The 16,602-nt window shown below is 42.1% G+C and overlaps 1 protein-coding gene across 1 annotated transcript in view; it reads left to right on the top strand.

Moving 5' to 3' along the window:
* LOC128750208 (ras-related protein Rab-26) overlaps positions 1 to 5,286 on the top strand; it is a 51,149-nt gene extending 45,863 nt beyond the window's left edge. Inside the window, exons 6-9 of the mRNA XM_053850587.1 lie at positions 1,147 to 1,212; positions 2,444 to 2,500; positions 3,219 to 3,295; positions 4,685 to 5,286. Of these exons, the coding sequence (XP_053706562.1) occupies positions 1,147 to 1,212; positions 2,444 to 2,500; positions 3,219 to 3,295; positions 4,685 to 4,787 (303 nt within the window). The 3' untranslated portion in view covers positions 4,788 to 5,286. The remainder of the gene's footprint in view (positions 1 to 1,146; positions 1,213 to 2,443; positions 2,501 to 3,218; positions 3,296 to 4,684) is intronic.
* The last annotated feature ends 11,316 nt before the right edge of the window (positions 5,287 to 16,602 follow it).

Raw genomic sequence — 16,602 nt, 5'->3', positions numbered from 1 at the left:
TACAAAGGAAGTGGGTAGTTTTTAGCTTCCAGGTGTGGAGTTTATATGGCGTTTAAGAGTGCAGCGAGTGTTTGACACCGGCTGTGAGCTGAGGTGGGCTGCAGGTTTCCACCTGACCACTGGGTGTGGCTGGTGAGAACAAGTGTTTTCGATGCACATTTTCTAGTGTAAATATTACATATCATAGACCAGGCGTCAACTCCAACTCCATCGGTTCAATACACACTTCTGAAATCACGATGTATAATGGATGATCAATGATATTCCGTTCAAATACTCTACTCATTGTAGAGTTTTCACACTAATCAATGGTGTAACCAAAAATAATCACAAAGTCAAACATAATCAGATGGTTATTACATGATATAAATATATTTTTTAACGTCCTGTGGGCTACTCCCTTGAGCTCGGCGGGCTATGGGCACCTGTTGGTGAGCCCTGTCATGGAGAGTTTTGTGGAAACAGACACATACTGATGTGTTCAATGAGGGTCCAATATCATTTAAAAAGACGCTCAAATCACCAGGTTAGTTCCTCATTTATGTTTGCGTTCCACCTGCATCAACTTTTTAGTTATTGTACTATTTGTTGCACTTGCATAATAACGTTTTGCGCACTTTAAATTGGAATTTGACAGTTTACTTCACACTCGGTTCCAAATCTGCCAGGAAGCAAAGAATATAAACAAGAGGAAAATCCAAAATGAGGAGCTGCTCTGTCAGGGTTTTACTTGTTTCCATCACACCAAGCTCTCATTGATCCAACCAACACTTTACTCGAGCACACATCTTCTCCCGCAGTGTCCTGGAAATCCTCCTCCTGGAATATTCAATTGACAAGCGTCCCAATTTTGTACTTTGGTCAGGGCTTCACAAATTTCTAATTAGATGGTCGGATATTGAATGTTGAATTCTTTTCAACTCCAAGTTGGCCTCCAGACCTTTGAGAGGCCTGTGTCTCCCAAGCTCTTTTTAATCAGCTGCCAGAGCCTTCAGTGGATGACAGCAGAGGACTTTAGAAGCAGGATGAGAAAGACGAGCGAAGATAGATTTTAATCTATTCTCTCTCTCTCTCTCCTCACCCATCTCTCTCCTGACCTCTCCATGGCCTCTCCTCCACTGCTCCATGCTCTGCTTCCATCTCCAGGCGTGGCTGACGGAGATCCATGACTACGCACAGCAGGATGTGGTCGTCATGCTGCTGGGCAACAAGGTGAGCCACGGCTCAGGAACACAGGTGGAGAGGTGGACACCATGAAGGAACACATTTCTTCTTCTTCTTTAGAGATGAGAATGCTGATTCATTACATGTCGACACAGAATCTTGTTTTGTCATGTGTTAGGCAGTGTTGCCACAGTGTTGCAGTGTTGCTACAGTTACTTTGAAAAAGCAATCCGACGACTGGTTACTCCCTCAGAACGTAACTTAGTTACTTTACTGACTACTTGAATTCAAAAGTAACTAAGTTAGATTACAAGTTACTTGTCAAGTTACATTTGGCAGCTGACAGTAGCTCTCATTGCCTAAACAATATATTTTCTGCCAATTTTGAGGTTAGAGTTCTTGGGGGTCCAGCGTTTTTCATGTTTGGGCTCTTCTTTTTTTTAGAGCAATCTCAGTTATATGAATGTACAGTCAATGTTTTACTTTGTCACACTTTAACCAATCGGAGCGAAAACCACACACAAAAAGCAACCAGCATGAAAACAAAACAAAGTGATATATTGCCATTTATATAATAAAATTATAATAAAAATATTTTTATTATTATTTTACAAAATGTAATGTCAGTACATCACATCGTCTTCCTGCACCAAAGAAAAATTAATCTATAAAAACCTATCATAAGTGCCGTTTAACTTGACCTATCAAGATGAACTGTTTTGAGTCCGCTCTTTTGACACATTTGCGAGGCTACTTTATTTCGCTCTCTTTAACCGGTGATTTCTGAGCGTTGGTGGACCCTGCAGGATTAATACCGTCATTTATAGCAGACACTAATTCAAAGTAGTGGCTGTATTTTCAGATAGAAACGTGCATCTCTCTTCTCATGCCTGTTATTTACTACCGTGTAGCCAGCCGCTTAACACGCGAGCTACCTGCGTGTTGAAAACGTGACTGACGTGTCCCGCACATGACGTCATGCCCAAAGACGCAGTTGTAGAAAGCGAATGGTAATATTTCGCTTCCCGATAATGGCGACAATATTGGTGACTTAGACAAGTAACTTTACTTTGCTTGAAATAGTAACGCGTTAGATTACCCCTTACTGAAAAAGGTTGTGTTATACTAGTAACGGGTTACTGGCATCACTGGTGTTAGGCAAACAGCAATGTCCCTAGGATTGACCCTGAGTCACACCAAGGAAATGGCTTCGTGGATAGTTTGAAAGTTCTCTAATTATGCAGAACCACTTGTGACAGTGTGTTGCTTGATGTTCCAGGCCGACTCCACGCACGACAGGGCGGTGAAGCGAGAAGAGGGAGAGAGGCTGGCGAAGGTGAGTGGGAGATCATTTGCAGGGAAGCTCATAAGCAGGCGAGCGCTGCTGCTAAATCTTCCCCCTGTGTCTGCGCATTGTCTTGATTAGTGTTTGTTGCTTATTCGCAGCGGCTCAGATTGTTATTGTTCGGCGTAAATCACGCGGAGGCGCATGCTAACTCAATTTTCCGAGACGTTTCGCTCAGCTAAGCTCTGAGAAGCAAGGAGAGCGGAAGGGAGCAGGAATGGTGGCACGGAGTGATATTGCCCTACCTGTGAGGACCATCCATCGTCTGCTGATGCAGAATCATAAATTAAGACAAAGTGGAGGGGAAATCAGCTGTGGAGTTGTCAGCTGGGAGATTAGTGCACTTCATCTGCATGTTTGTCACCATTATGCAGCCAATATGTTTCCTACGGGCCACAGGAAAGCTGGGCCAGTGTGGAATATCAGTCCAGATTTAGGACAGCAAAGAAAGACTATTTCAAGTTCTGCCTGTATTGTGCATTTACAGCAGACGTTATGTACATTTTAACTCAGATGGAAATAGTTGTGTGATCAAGAAAAGCTAGATTCAGTTTAAAAGTCAAACTAAGAACCAAAAAGTGTCAGAAATGAAGAAAGTCAAAATGTCTATTTCTGGCCGCAGATAAGTCCATGGTGTCATTCTGCTTGGCTCTGTTTCCCTCATCGTCCGCTGCCCTCCACTCAGAATGTGTCTCTTTCTTGTCTGCAGGAGTTCGGAGTGCCATTCATGGAGACCAGTGCTAAATCTGGACTGAATGTGGAGCTGGCCTTCACTGCGGTGGCCAAGTGAGTCACTCTGCATCACCCGCTTAAATGTCACTTTCCAACACTTGCCTTTATACATTGATATGTGATTTATGAATCATCACATCGAGGAGCAATCACGTCTTTTCATGTAGAAACAAAAGCACCTATATAATCCAACGACGTCATCGGTTTTGATCACAATACGTTTTTTTTTTCCTCCTTTCTAGGTTAGTTAAGTAACTAACCAAAATATATGACCCCTATTGAGTGCATTAGTATGTATATTGGTACAAAACTCTTGATGTTTGAAATAATTACATTAGAAAATATGTTTAAGCCCCGCCCACTGAGTAACACTCAAACTGTGGTACAGTTCGCTGCACGGCACTGGAGAGTGGGAGGCGCGGGGGGAGTGGACTTTGTGCCTGAAAAAATAGCAAAATACTCCTCCGATTAAAAAGCTATGTGTTACTTTTGTAAACGATTGTTGAAGTTTGGAACTTATCTGGGGTTCCCTCCTGTCATCTGCACGATGGCCAAGGTACAGCCGCAAAGGGGTCGAGAATCAGCAAATTTCGTTCATGTTCAGTGAAAATATTGAGTGGAAACAGTTTTTTCATGGAAACCAGGGTGATGACAATACAAGTAGGGAATTATACAGGGGCTAACAACTGGACCTGCTGAGAATACAGGACGTCCAGTTTGTCATGCGTTGCAGTTCAAGCAAAAAATTTGGTGAGGGAGGAAGCTACAGTGCTGATGATAGAGTCTGTCTCCAAAATCACTAAAGACCCCTTTTCAGTTTAACAGCGGTTAAATGACTGAGACTTGCCTGGGTTCTGTCTCTCACTCTCTCACCTCCGCGTCTGCCGGACACGTCGCTCTGGACTAAATCAGGGGTCATTCACCCACAGGAGAGTGTGTTGTTTGTGCAGGTGTTTATTAAGTCCATTACAATGTGTAACTAACTCACCTGACTCGCGCGTTACATCTCTGGTCTGATGCAAAGCAGACGCGTCTCAGCCGCGGCTCTGTCTAATAAGAAGGTGGGTGGGCTCAGGGCTGCGCTGGAGGCTTCGCTCTCGTAACTTCTCGTTCGCCGATTAACTATTTTCTTTACGTCATAAACATAAGTGTTAATGTGGAAAATCTGATTTAAAAATGATACGACATGGAAAAACTAGAAATTATGTAAGTCTATTTCTAGTGTATTTCTAACAAAGTCATTTTGATGACTCAAAACATTTTCACTAGTTTTTACCTCGTTACGTGCTGTTTAGTTCTTCTAAATTGTTTTCTTTCTCATTCTAAAATATGAAAAACTGGGTGACAAAGATGTACGGCAGCATTGATGAAGAGGAGGTGTCCAGGCCATTGTTCTTCCATACTGCCGAACGGGCTGCTTACAGTTTAATCTGTGGTTTACAGAGAGCTGAAGCACAGAACAATGAAGGAGCCGGAGGAGCCAAAATTCCAGCTGCAGGAATACGTGGACAAGGAGATGAGGACGGCTGGCTGCTGCCGCTCATAACTCTGCCGTTAGTGTGTTGCATGATCAAGAAAAACACACCTTTGGTCGAGTGAAGACAAATCACGGCTCAGTTTGTTTTCTATTCGTGCTGAACCCACCTCTATTTTGCAACTGTGAATGTACCATAATTATTCTTTTCATGTTCGTCACATGCATGAAACACACACTACTTTTCGATTGTAGTTGGTTAGAATGTGATGTACATATTTTAAACTGTTATTGTGAAGTCGACCTGCTTGTGTTAGATGCTTAAGTGCTGCAAAGTTATTAACACAACTGTTTGTACAGATTCACAGTTGCTGATTCCAATATGCCATGATGTTGTGTTTGTGTATGGAATGTCATCTGTATGTGTCAGTAGGTGTTTTTGTTTGGCTCTTTTCTACCAACAATCCCTGTCAACTACTGAAAAACCAGCTGTTTTACATTTCATGTTTGTAATTTCAACGTAATTAACACAGTTTTTCATACAAGTCGATAAATGTATTCATGAAAATAAAACGCTATATAACATTTGTATGAGCGGTGTGTTCCAGTGCTGTGGGAGAACAATATGACCAACTGAATTTGGTATTCAAGTCAGCTGTCATCATGTTTACCTACTTTCTCCACTTCACAAGAATTTGAAGTGCTGCATCGAAAAATGTGGAGAGCAGAGTAAACAACGTTTTGGACCTGAAATTGATCCCTGGGGAACACCACTATTCCTTGTACGTCTTCAAGAGGAATTTTTCAGCCTCATAACACTGATTTTGCATGCTCTGATGCAAGTATATGCAGAAAAGGATGTAGTCAGAGTGCGAGTACTGAGTTAAATTCAAAAAGTCCAAACTCGTAGGGTCCTGTTTATGCGAAGAGTAAGCAATTTGCGGCCCAATTTCGCACATCAGCTCTGTGTGTTATTGAGTACAGATCAAATGTCTGTGAACACATAGCAGCAGTCATTGTTGTTCGGCTGTGAAGTTCATATTCCAAAACCTCGGGTTCAATGACATGACAAGAGTTGGTCTGTCACCTAAGGTCCATATAAAAGGCACACCACTGCCACTATAGGTGCCATAATGCACTGCAACACTTGAAGTTCATTTTTACAACTAAAGGAGCCATGAGTTTACTTATTTAAATGAGTGCTGTGGTTATTTCTTAAACTTAGTTTGAGGTCTTTCGAATGTAGCATAAGATTATAGCATCTATAAACTGGTTAGTGATATTCTCCTCTTTACACTGTATCTTATAAACGAAAAGCACAAGTCTGCTGTGAAGAATAGATTTGAGCGAAAACGTTGGTGTAAATACTGATGAGTGGCTTATAAATATGACCAGGAAGTGGAAGAGATTTTTTTTTGCAATTTCCTTGGACTGATGAGATGAAATAATTGACGTTGAAAATCATTGAAGATGGACATGAACAAGTTTGACACCACCTGAAGATTAAAACTAGTCATTAGCAAGTTGTCGTCCTTATGGATGCAAATCTGACATCATGAACAATATTCATCCATCCATGATCCAATAGTAGCTTGTTATTGTGTCAAACGGCCTTTATTATTTGTTGTTGCCATGACAACAACAGTGACCGTGTGTCCTGATGGTGTGAAGTTGTGTCACTTTCGTCAGGTCGTCATGACATTATCAGAGTTGTTTCGCCTTTGCGAAATTATTACTCCAACAATTTGGCATTGGAGAACGTAACGACGGGATGGCACATGTGTCATGGTGGACTTGTCAATGAATGAATGTCAAATAAAGAGAGACTGGATAACAAGATCAAAATGAGAGGGGGTGTCACTCACTCACTCGACTTAATTTGACTTGGAAAAAAAGGCTTATTTGAGCTGACCTGAGTGGACTAATGTGCTTATCGGATGGGTAAGTGACATATACAGTTCCTGTCCTGCCAGGAAGTTCTTGGATTGTGGGAAGAAACCAGAGTGCCCAGAGAAAAACCACGCAAGGATGTACAAAGGTCTTGAGCTGGGGTCAAACCCTTTTTGACTTTTAACTACGTCACTGCGGGTCACTCCCCCAAAGCTATGCACAGGAGCAGTGATCGATGTCTCCACAAGTGGCATATGATAAATGATTTAATATTTAATGCTGCCTTTTGCTTACAGTCCGACATAACTGATTTTGTTACCCACTGACCGCAGATACTGTTAGGGCTGTGTGGGAGTTATATTGACGCATAAAAGAGTTCCCACACCGCCCTCATGTGGCAATCTGCTCTTGTTACAAGTGCAACAAAAAAAAAACTCTTTTAATCTTCCTAGATCGACATTGGTCATGACATAAGACCAGCAACAAGAATAACATGTTTGATGAGGATAAATTAAGATGAACTTAAATGTAAAATATGAATCCAACACTCAGCACAGATTGCCATGTTCCACTCATAGTTTGGCTTTAGTGGCCTTCCTTCCCTCTGTAGCAGTTATGGCACATGGCTGAACCCAGTCGGTCGATCAACACACCCGCGACTCTTGAGCTCTTCGTGGTTCAAGTTCCCGAATCGGTAAAGTGGTCTCACGGTTGCCTGTATAATCTACTGTGATCACTTGAAATAACTAGTTGGATAAACTTGAATTTTTAATGGCTATGTTCTGGTCTCCACTCTCAGCGATCTGACCTCCTCGAGGCGGTTTGATCCTTAATTCCGTCGTTCTGACCACCACATCACTTCATGTTATTATATTACGCTCGGGTGTTCATGACTGTGCGTTTAACCGTCCTGTTGTATTGTTGTGCCTGTTGTACTTTGCAGTTGTTGTTTTTTTTACCTGTGTGTGTTGACTCACTGTGTTTGTATTGTATTCACTTTTACCACATTTTACTTCATTTCTGATCATTATTATTTTACATCTCCCTCAGATCTGTCTATGAGTTTTTCTCCCTCTTTGGTGGCCTCCTTGGTTCTCCATATTTTCATGTTTGTACAGTATTTGACACTTCGAGGAGAAATCATTTTGGCATGTTTTATTGAATGGCCAGAGCATCATGGACTCATTCTCAGCAGCCTCCATCGCCAGATCAAAATGATTGGAAACGTAAGAAATAAAAATTCATCGCGTGATCGTCATTTGAATGTGCATTTAGGTATCTGCTGATTCCACTTTACGGGACTTTTACTTCCCCCATCCCTTCAGGTAAAGAAGTTGGATTAAGTTGGAGGACTTAAAACGTGTAAATTCATTTGTAGTAGTGGTTGCACAAAACAATACCATAAGTTGTCTATATATATGCTGTCTCTTCATCTTTTTGTCGGTCAAGAATGACCACATTATTGGCGACGAGGTTATTGTGGAACGCATGACAAAGCGCTGTAGTAAAACAAAGCACCTGGTGAGTTGAAAAAAGTTTTATCTCATTTTATTACGTGGAAAAACGAGAACGTGGAGATGGCTGCTTCGATGCTCGGAACTGTCAGTGCCTTTGATGGTCAAACACAGAACTGGGAGGAACATGTGGAGGTCTTGGAACGGAATTGCAGAAGCTGCAAGATAAAGAACAATACTGTTGAGCAGTGTGCAGTCGGACGAACAGTTTGATGAGAAACTTGTGTAGTCTGGTGACAAGATCTAGGAAGAGTAGACGACACTGCTCGAGTCCAAAGCCCAGTGGAATAGTCCAAAGATATGAATTTAATTCAAGGACAAGAGCATCAAGTGAGTCTGTGATTGGATACCTGGCAGTTTTGAGAGAAGTGGCCCAACATTGTAACTATGGGGACAAGCTGAAAGAAATGCTGAGGGACACACTGGTGTGTGGTATCCGTGATGACTGCATTCAGAGGAGACTGCTTGCTCACGTTTGAGAAGGCTTTGAAGATAGCTCAGGCAATTGAGGCTGCTAACAGAGATGTCCGGGATCTGCAGACAAAAGCCTTGGATGGTGTCATGAGTAACGCTTCACACCCTGCACAGTTGCATCAAGTGAACACCAAACTGAAAAAAACGGCATTTGAAGAGAATGTGCAGGTCCTTGCCTTCTGCTACTCAGCAGCATCCTATGGGGGGAGCAAAGTATAAACTGAGTGGGAAAGGGTTCAGTAAAACAAAGAACCAGACTGCTCATCACATTACTAAACCTCAGAGAATCTCTATGGTGAGGAAGAGGTTTTTTTAAGGAGACAAAAATATCAAAAGTGGCCCCCATCACTGCACATCTGGATATAAATGGAATGAAGGTGGAGTTTGAGGTGGACAGTTTTGTGACAGTTTTGTCTGAATATGGGAAGTTATGGGCTACAACTTATGGGCAACAGTAAGAACTCAAGAGCTTCAGGTGTGTGCTCACTAACCTTAAAAACATATGCTGGAGAGAGAATGGCTACACTTGGCTGCTGAGGTCAATGTAAGGCATGAAGACCAAGTTAGACAACTTCAGTCGTCGTTATGGCCGGCACAGGACCAAACCTGTTGGGCAGGACTTGGATAAAACAACTGGGGATGAACTGTCTTCATGTTAACAAGTTGGAACAACCTACGTTGACCTTTCAGGATGTGTTAAGGCAGAATGAAGAAGTGTTCAAAGAGGAATTAGGAACCTGGAGAGGCCCTCCTGCCAAAATATAGATTAAAGAAGATATGTCTCCAAAATTTTATGAACCCAGACCAGTGCCATACGCCATGCCAGAAAGTCGAGGAGGAGTTGCCGAGACTGATAAAGGAGGGAATCATTGAGCCAGTGAAATATTCAGAGTGGGCAGCTCCAATTGTTCCGGTGTTGAACCCAGATAATTCGGTACGCATCTGTGTGGATCATAAAGTCACCGTAAATTTGGCATCCAAGCTATCCAAAATCAACCAACATCATCCTTCATAGAGAAATCTAGAAATACTGAAAGTAAACTTACAGTAAGTCTAGACAATAGTGTAAAATTCCGTATCTTTTAAGGTGTAATTAATACACTTTTTTTAATAAAAAAAAGTGTAACCTTATCCATGATGGGACTCATTTTTCATTGTCAATGTTTATTTATCTAGTTTAATTATGCTACGTGGCGGTTGCTTTTGTGACGCGTGGGATGATAAAGGAGATCTCTCATGAAAATACCGACCAGTTATGAGAATGACCTGCTGTCCATGCTGCACTTTCCCTCTTTAGCCAGCAGGTGTCCATCCTGTGCTAAATGACTTCTCTGTCCTGTTTACAATGGCATGGGCTGCCGCCATTTTCTGCGCTCAGTAGGTGGCGCTCACAGTTTAAAAATGGTTTGCGGTTTCATGGCGCGAGATCGTCGTTCTGTGGACGGGAAGATGCGCGGAGTGCTTTGTTGGAGCGTCAGTAGACTGGTTAATTTCCATTTTATTTCCAGGATTTAGTGCGGTGTCACTTCGGAAAGTGGTCATGAGCAACATCTGTTCTAGGAGTTTTGGATGCGCCACATCAATCCCACAAAGAGCTACCAGATATCTTCATTTTAGGCAGAACTTGAGGTGATGTTTTTTATCTATTTCATTTTTTATGACGCAGATGTGGCTTCTTTTGATAATGTATTCCAATAAATCAAAGCACAAAAGGTCCCTGTTCAGAATATTGGTTCAGAAGAAGAAGTTGCCTGCAGCAACTCCTTTGTATTTGCTTTGAGATTGCTTATCAATGCCTGGACACACAGGTGCATTTCATGTGTTTGATATTTAAAAGTATTTGTGCCCTTTAAAAAAAAAAAAAAAAAAAAAAACCTCATTTAAGTCACCCTGAACATTTTTCAAAGGCTATAATAAGTGCATATTTTTAGCTAAGTATTCACTTTCATTCCCCTTGTAAAGCACTCTGAATCTGAGTGGAAATGTGTGACAGATGAATGGAGTAATTCAATTAATAAAGTTGTATAGGAAAAGCCCACACTGAGGTTGTATTTTTAAGTCCAAGGTGACCTAACTGGGGTCTGGTGTGAGCGCGGGTCATCACCCAGTCTCGCCTCTGAGAGAGCCCATATTGGTCGAGTGTGAGTGTGGTCAATGGTGTGAATAAGTCAATAGTGGCCAGTCGTAGTGAAACAGTGCTAACAGAGTTCCTCATATGACTTGGCGAGGGCCATCTGTTGCTCCGAGTCTCATTATACACACCTGTGAGCACCGTTACCTGTGTGTGTGTGGACCTTTCCGGTTGCTAAGCAGTCCACTCCACCGCGCTAACTAGCCCTGGAACCCCAAACAAAGCCATGTGGTCAGTATTTGGGTGAAGAAATGCGGCTTTCTGGTGTCTACAGCTCTGTTCTACCTGGAGGGATTTTGGTCAACTGTAGCTGTTGGACTCAGTGAACTCCCCTGTTATATAGAGAGAGAGCAAATGCCAAGTTTGTGTTTATGTAGAAATACTGTGAGCAAAATATATATATATATATAAAAAACAATCTGTGTACAAAATCAGTGCCTTTTGTGTCCAAGATGTTTCACAAGCTCCCAAAAAAGGAAAAATGTACCAAAATGTGTTTAAATGAGAATACATTTTTACACAGGACATGGTCATTATTCAGTTTCTTATGCCACACTTCCGGTTAGTATATTATAAAAATGATGCTGTGGGTACTATTCAATGTACCGTGGTGTACCATCAATCCACACAGACCTTGAGAGCATCTGGTAGTCAGAGTTGCTCCATCAAGATCGATCTTACCACCTTGTTATTTTTTCCCTTTCTTTATTTGTTTGTCCTGTAATGTTAAGTGAAGGAAGGTTTTTTATTGACTGGAATAACTGCTGACATGGCTTGTTGATAACAGTGCTAATGCTGCAGCCGCTTTAAAGCGAATTATACATTTTCTTTTTTAAGGTCCAACGTCTCTTGAATGGCTCGTCCTAAAGACACATAGTACTTTTCTAACTGCCATACCTCAAATCAACACGGTCAAGATGTATTCATCATGAATGAATATTCTGTCTACTGTCCTCTTAAGACTTTCAAAGGAAGATTTCCATATGAATAATAACTCTGGAATGAGCCCAAGGTGAGCGGCAGGATGCATACGGTGAAACGTCAAGTGTCAGAGAGTTACAGTCAGTGTCCATGTTCCTTTCATCCACAGCTCTTACAGGGTCATTCACAGGCATCATTGCGTCGACGTATCACAAGGATGAACTACCTTCCCGGCATGTGGCCTCATTAAGATAAGCGTCCGTCTCCACTCAGCTGAAAAACGTCAACAAACAGTGAGGACAGCCTCCTGCTGCCTCCCAGCACACACACGTCGAGAGGTCTGTTTATCGGTGGAGTCGTCAGGCGGGGAGCTCTGTTTTCGTCCGCCACATGAGTGTGATATCTGCCAGGGAAGGAGACGCCTCCTGGCCAGTCATGAATAATACGTGGGAGATTTTGATATCAGCAACATCTATGTTGTTTATTGTTGACTGCTGTCGCACTGGAGTGTTGCGCAACCTGAGTGGTGGACACATCTTCTTTGTTCAGAAAACAAAGACCATGACTGTACAGTATTGTTTGGCCAATAAAAATGTGCCAAACTATGTTACATAAATGGCTTAAATGGCACATATTTGTAATGAATAAGTAGTTATTTGTGTAGTACAACACAACAAATAAGACATCCATTAAAATGACCTGGCCTACGTCACTCTGAGAGATATTTACTACATGAACAATATTCATCAACAGTTCGTGCTTGTTACCTAGTTTTGTCACCACATATACGAGTGTATATAAACAGACAAACAAATGGCGCAACAGTGTCTGTGCTTGTAGAATCTTTATTAAGTCATGAGTGGAAAGGTTGAGTGAGACACACCAGACATGTTGCAAGAGGTTATTTATAAGCTGTTGAGATTCAACGTTTCCCAGAATAGGTTCTCACAGGTGACACAGATCCTCAGGGTTGATTCAAATGTCTGAACTGCAGGCAAGTAATGCGGCACGGCCCCTTTCCTGCCAATCATCAGCCGCAGGCATGAGAGAGCCAGAATGAGTGGCAACACTCAAGAGATCAAAAATGACTTTGTGTCTCGCAGGCACGCTTCAACGAGTCTGTGCTGCTTGTCACTGCCGAAGCTAAAGTTAGGGGAAGACGCAGGTCTTTGTTGCTATGTGAGTCACTCACTGATAAAACTGAGTTGATCTCAGATCCTCACTCACATATATGTCTGATGAACAAGTTATTTACCATGGAATAAATACATGGGACATAAAAATAGTCTTGTTTTCATGGAATTTAAGACCTTCCTTTGTGGCAACGTCAGACTCCAAAAAAAGCTGCTCTTGTGAAAACATCCTGGTTCCTCAGAACCATTTCCAACTCACTCTCTGTAATAAAACAGCTGGAAAGTGTTTTGTATTTTCACCTCCTCCATGGAGATTATGTTTTTGCTTTTTTGCTTTCAGCTATTAAGTAACTCAAAATGCTATTTATGAATTTCCATTACATTTCCGGGAAATCATGATCACGAAACAAAGATGCCAACTCCCGCCTTGTCTGCACTGCATGAGCGTTCAACCTCTTTATACAGGCCTGTACACTTAGTTCTGCGACTCAGCTGCCACCTGCTGAACCATTCAGCTCATTTGTATTTGACTGTTTCAGAAGCTAAATGATAGGGATGCTCCCATCAGGATTTTTGCTGCCGATCATGATACCGATCAGTCAGAGTGCCGGTCACCACCGATCACTGGCACCGATCACATGGATTGACAATGAATTTGTAATCAAAATGATGAGCCCTTCTATGTACATGATGTGAAAACATGAACCACCAATAGAGAAACCTTGCAGAATGCAGCAACTATTCTGTCAAAAGGACAACTGAAAAACATTTAGTTCGATGTGAGACATGGCAGTTTGGTGAATCTCTTGAGACTCTGCTGTATCCGTGAAATATTTACATACTGGCAGCTTGTAGCGGGACTCCGAGACAGAGAGCACTGCATTTATGAAAGTTTCCACTCTGGACGTTTTCAAACGTTTCAGATTCAGGTGGCTAATGAATGCTGCACCTGACTCCAAAATGAGCGACGGATTCAGTCATTTCCGTCTCAGCGTAAACAACACCTGAGAAAGGCCGGTCATCTAGCTGGCTTTTAATAGTTATTTCTTGTGCAAAGCGTTCGGACCGGCGGGTGTTGCCTGCTGCAGAGGAACCAGTGGTCTCACTGTCATGAGCCCAGAAAACTCTCTGTGCTTTAAATGGTGTGTTTAATTTGAAGGCGCTTCCCTGCTCAGCATTTTCCCGAGCATGTGCCGGAGGATGCAAACTTTACATTCAACAGATTGAAAGAACCACCACAGCAGACATGCCGCTGCTTAGTGAGCAGCGAGTCGGGAGGAGCGGACGCATTACAACCAGCGGGGCTTCATTACAGTGCCGGCTGTCACATGTGATCAGTTGTTGCGACCGGCAGTGACACGTAATGATTGTCATTCACCGATCAGGCTGAAATCGGCCAATCACGATCCCTAGAAAATGATGATGTGTGCAAATCACATTATGGATGGAAATGTGCTGCTTAGAGGAGGTGTGTGCTCTCTGAGTGCTCATCTCTGTCTCATCTCTCATCTCTGTCTTGTGGTGCGACTAAGTCTAGCCTTCAGGTCTGGACTTGGCTGAATCATCAGGAGTGGAGAGAGATGGTCTGTGATTCATCTTCGAGTCCAAGTCCTCAACAAACCCTGGAGCTGCTTCAAATAAAAATATACCTTGTTGTCATAACAGCAGTCGCAGGTATAATTCAGCCTGCTTGAAAAGTTAAAAGAGAATCTGTTTTGTTGCCTTCCTGCTCCTGCATCCTGTTTCAGTTGCTTTTTGTACCTGCTCAATCATCAAAAGGTGAAAGAGTAAATTACTAGACATTTAGAATTCTGCCCAGACCATCGGCTCCTTTTATCGGCCTGTTTTTTACTTTTGAGTGTTCGAGCAATAATCAGAAATACTCTGGCGTGTTCGTGGAACAACACTTGAAAAATTGTCCAGTCATAACAGAGGTTGTTATTCTATAGGGCAACAGCATAGTTATTCTGAAGGTAGCCTGACAACCATGAAGTACAGCCCCTGTCCTCAGGTGACATGGTCAGCCGAGGACAGGTAGCAAGTGAGCATCACCACAGCGGAGGAAACAGTTGGCTCATCACGACTCGGATGATAATGGTTGTTTCATGATTATGGCAACAGACTATCATCGGTAATGCAGAGGAAAGGTCATGTGTATTGAGGGATCAGATGTAGTACATCCTACAATAACCTCATGAAGTGTGGACAGTGAAGAGGCGGGGATAGCAGCAGCCTTGGGCTGCATTCATACAGATATTTTCCAATATGATCTTTTTCCCAGTCGCTATAAAAAACAGCGTGCCGTATAAATGGAGCTGTTTCAGGTGTCCTCACGACTGGAAACTGTCTAAAACAATGTAGTACATATGCCAGGCACGTAGAAGGTGCAACATTACTGTCGTGTATTGAAATGTGTATGTCACGTGATGAAAAGAAAAATTGGAACCTGGCTATAAGAGGGGAAAAAATAGGTATAAGTGATTGTCTGAGGAAAAGAATAAAGATGCTTGAAAACTATCAGACCCGGAGTGATTCAAATCAGAAACGTGTCTTACACAATATGAGTGTTCCCCCCTTTAAGGTTCTTGCACATCGATGGCTATGCAAATATACAGCAGGATTTTGCCAAAAAAAGGCCCTATGATTTGCAGAATCGCGGACATAGAATATTGCAGGATAAAATGTTTTGTGTGGAAGAAGGACGTGTGTTTTGGGGAAAGTTGTGAGGAGGGAAGCTACTCTTGAAGGAGCTCTGCCTGTCAGTGACAGGGCTGCTCCCTCTGTTTACATGGAGTGGGTGGATGCTTGTATTCATCCTCCTTTCAAAGCCGACCCGGTCCTCTGAGCAACGTAATTCAGATGAGCTCGATTCAATCTTTTCTCCTCCAAACGTCTTTATCATTGTTGTCATTTTAGTTTCTATGTGTTTTGTTGTAAAGAACTAGGTGCTGTGATATGAACACAATTAAGCGCTCCGACGTGTTGAATGTTTTGGCGTGGGACGTGTCAACAATGAGTGCTTCAATTGGTCTTCTGTGTGCATGTCACAAGCAAAACTTTGGAATAGTCTTCCTCGGTCCGTATAAATAAACGCTGCAATTTTTCTCAGTGAAATGACGTTGCTGATGTGCAAGCTTTCATTGAAAAACAGCAGGTAAAAAACAAAAAATGTGTGAAATATTCATACAAAAATTATGCGTCTGATGTGTAGGAACTTTAGTCTCTTTTTGGTCTCATTTTCACCCACTAAAAAAATGAAATCTGAAAGTGAGCTACAAATGTATTTTCTATGTTAATGGAGATATACAGTAAATATTCAGAATCCTTTTATTCCGATCCTCTTATGGATTATTTACCTCATTGTGGCATGACATTTACTTTCATTTTACAATCTTTTGTCAATATTCTTCTCAATTGACAGACTGAACGTCACTTTTGCGTAATGCTGCCCCGCCTATCTGCATTTAAGGGGTGTCCCATTTCTAAGTCACACATAGACCTCAACACTTGGTTTTGAGGTCTAAGGTTGAGGGTTAAGATTAAGATTAAAGGGAGGAATTGGAATTGAACCTTGGTTTACTGTAGTCTTGGTCTTGACTCTATTTTGGGTAAGGTGGTCTTCAACAGTACCAGTTTTTTTTCCAACTTTGAGGGCCGCATAGACAAAAATAGCTGGTCCGACAGTAGTTGGAATGCATATATCTACCAACCCGACACAATGTGTCGTCCATAGTGCAGCACATCACAGCTTATTTGAAATTTGGAAAGAGAGAATGCAACCTTTCTACTTCTGATGCCCAAACAAGATCACAGGACGAACAGGG

This window comes from Synchiropus splendidus, chromosome 1, assembly GCF_027744825.2.
Source record: "Synchiropus splendidus isolate RoL2022-P1 chromosome 1, RoL_Sspl_1.0, whole genome shotgun sequence".
Taxonomy (NCBI): Eukaryota; Metazoa; Chordata; class Actinopteri; order Syngnathiformes; family Callionymidae; genus Synchiropus; species Synchiropus splendidus.
The sequence above is the reverse complement of the archived record's forward strand: the minus strand, read 5'-3'. Positions and strand labels throughout refer to the sequence as shown.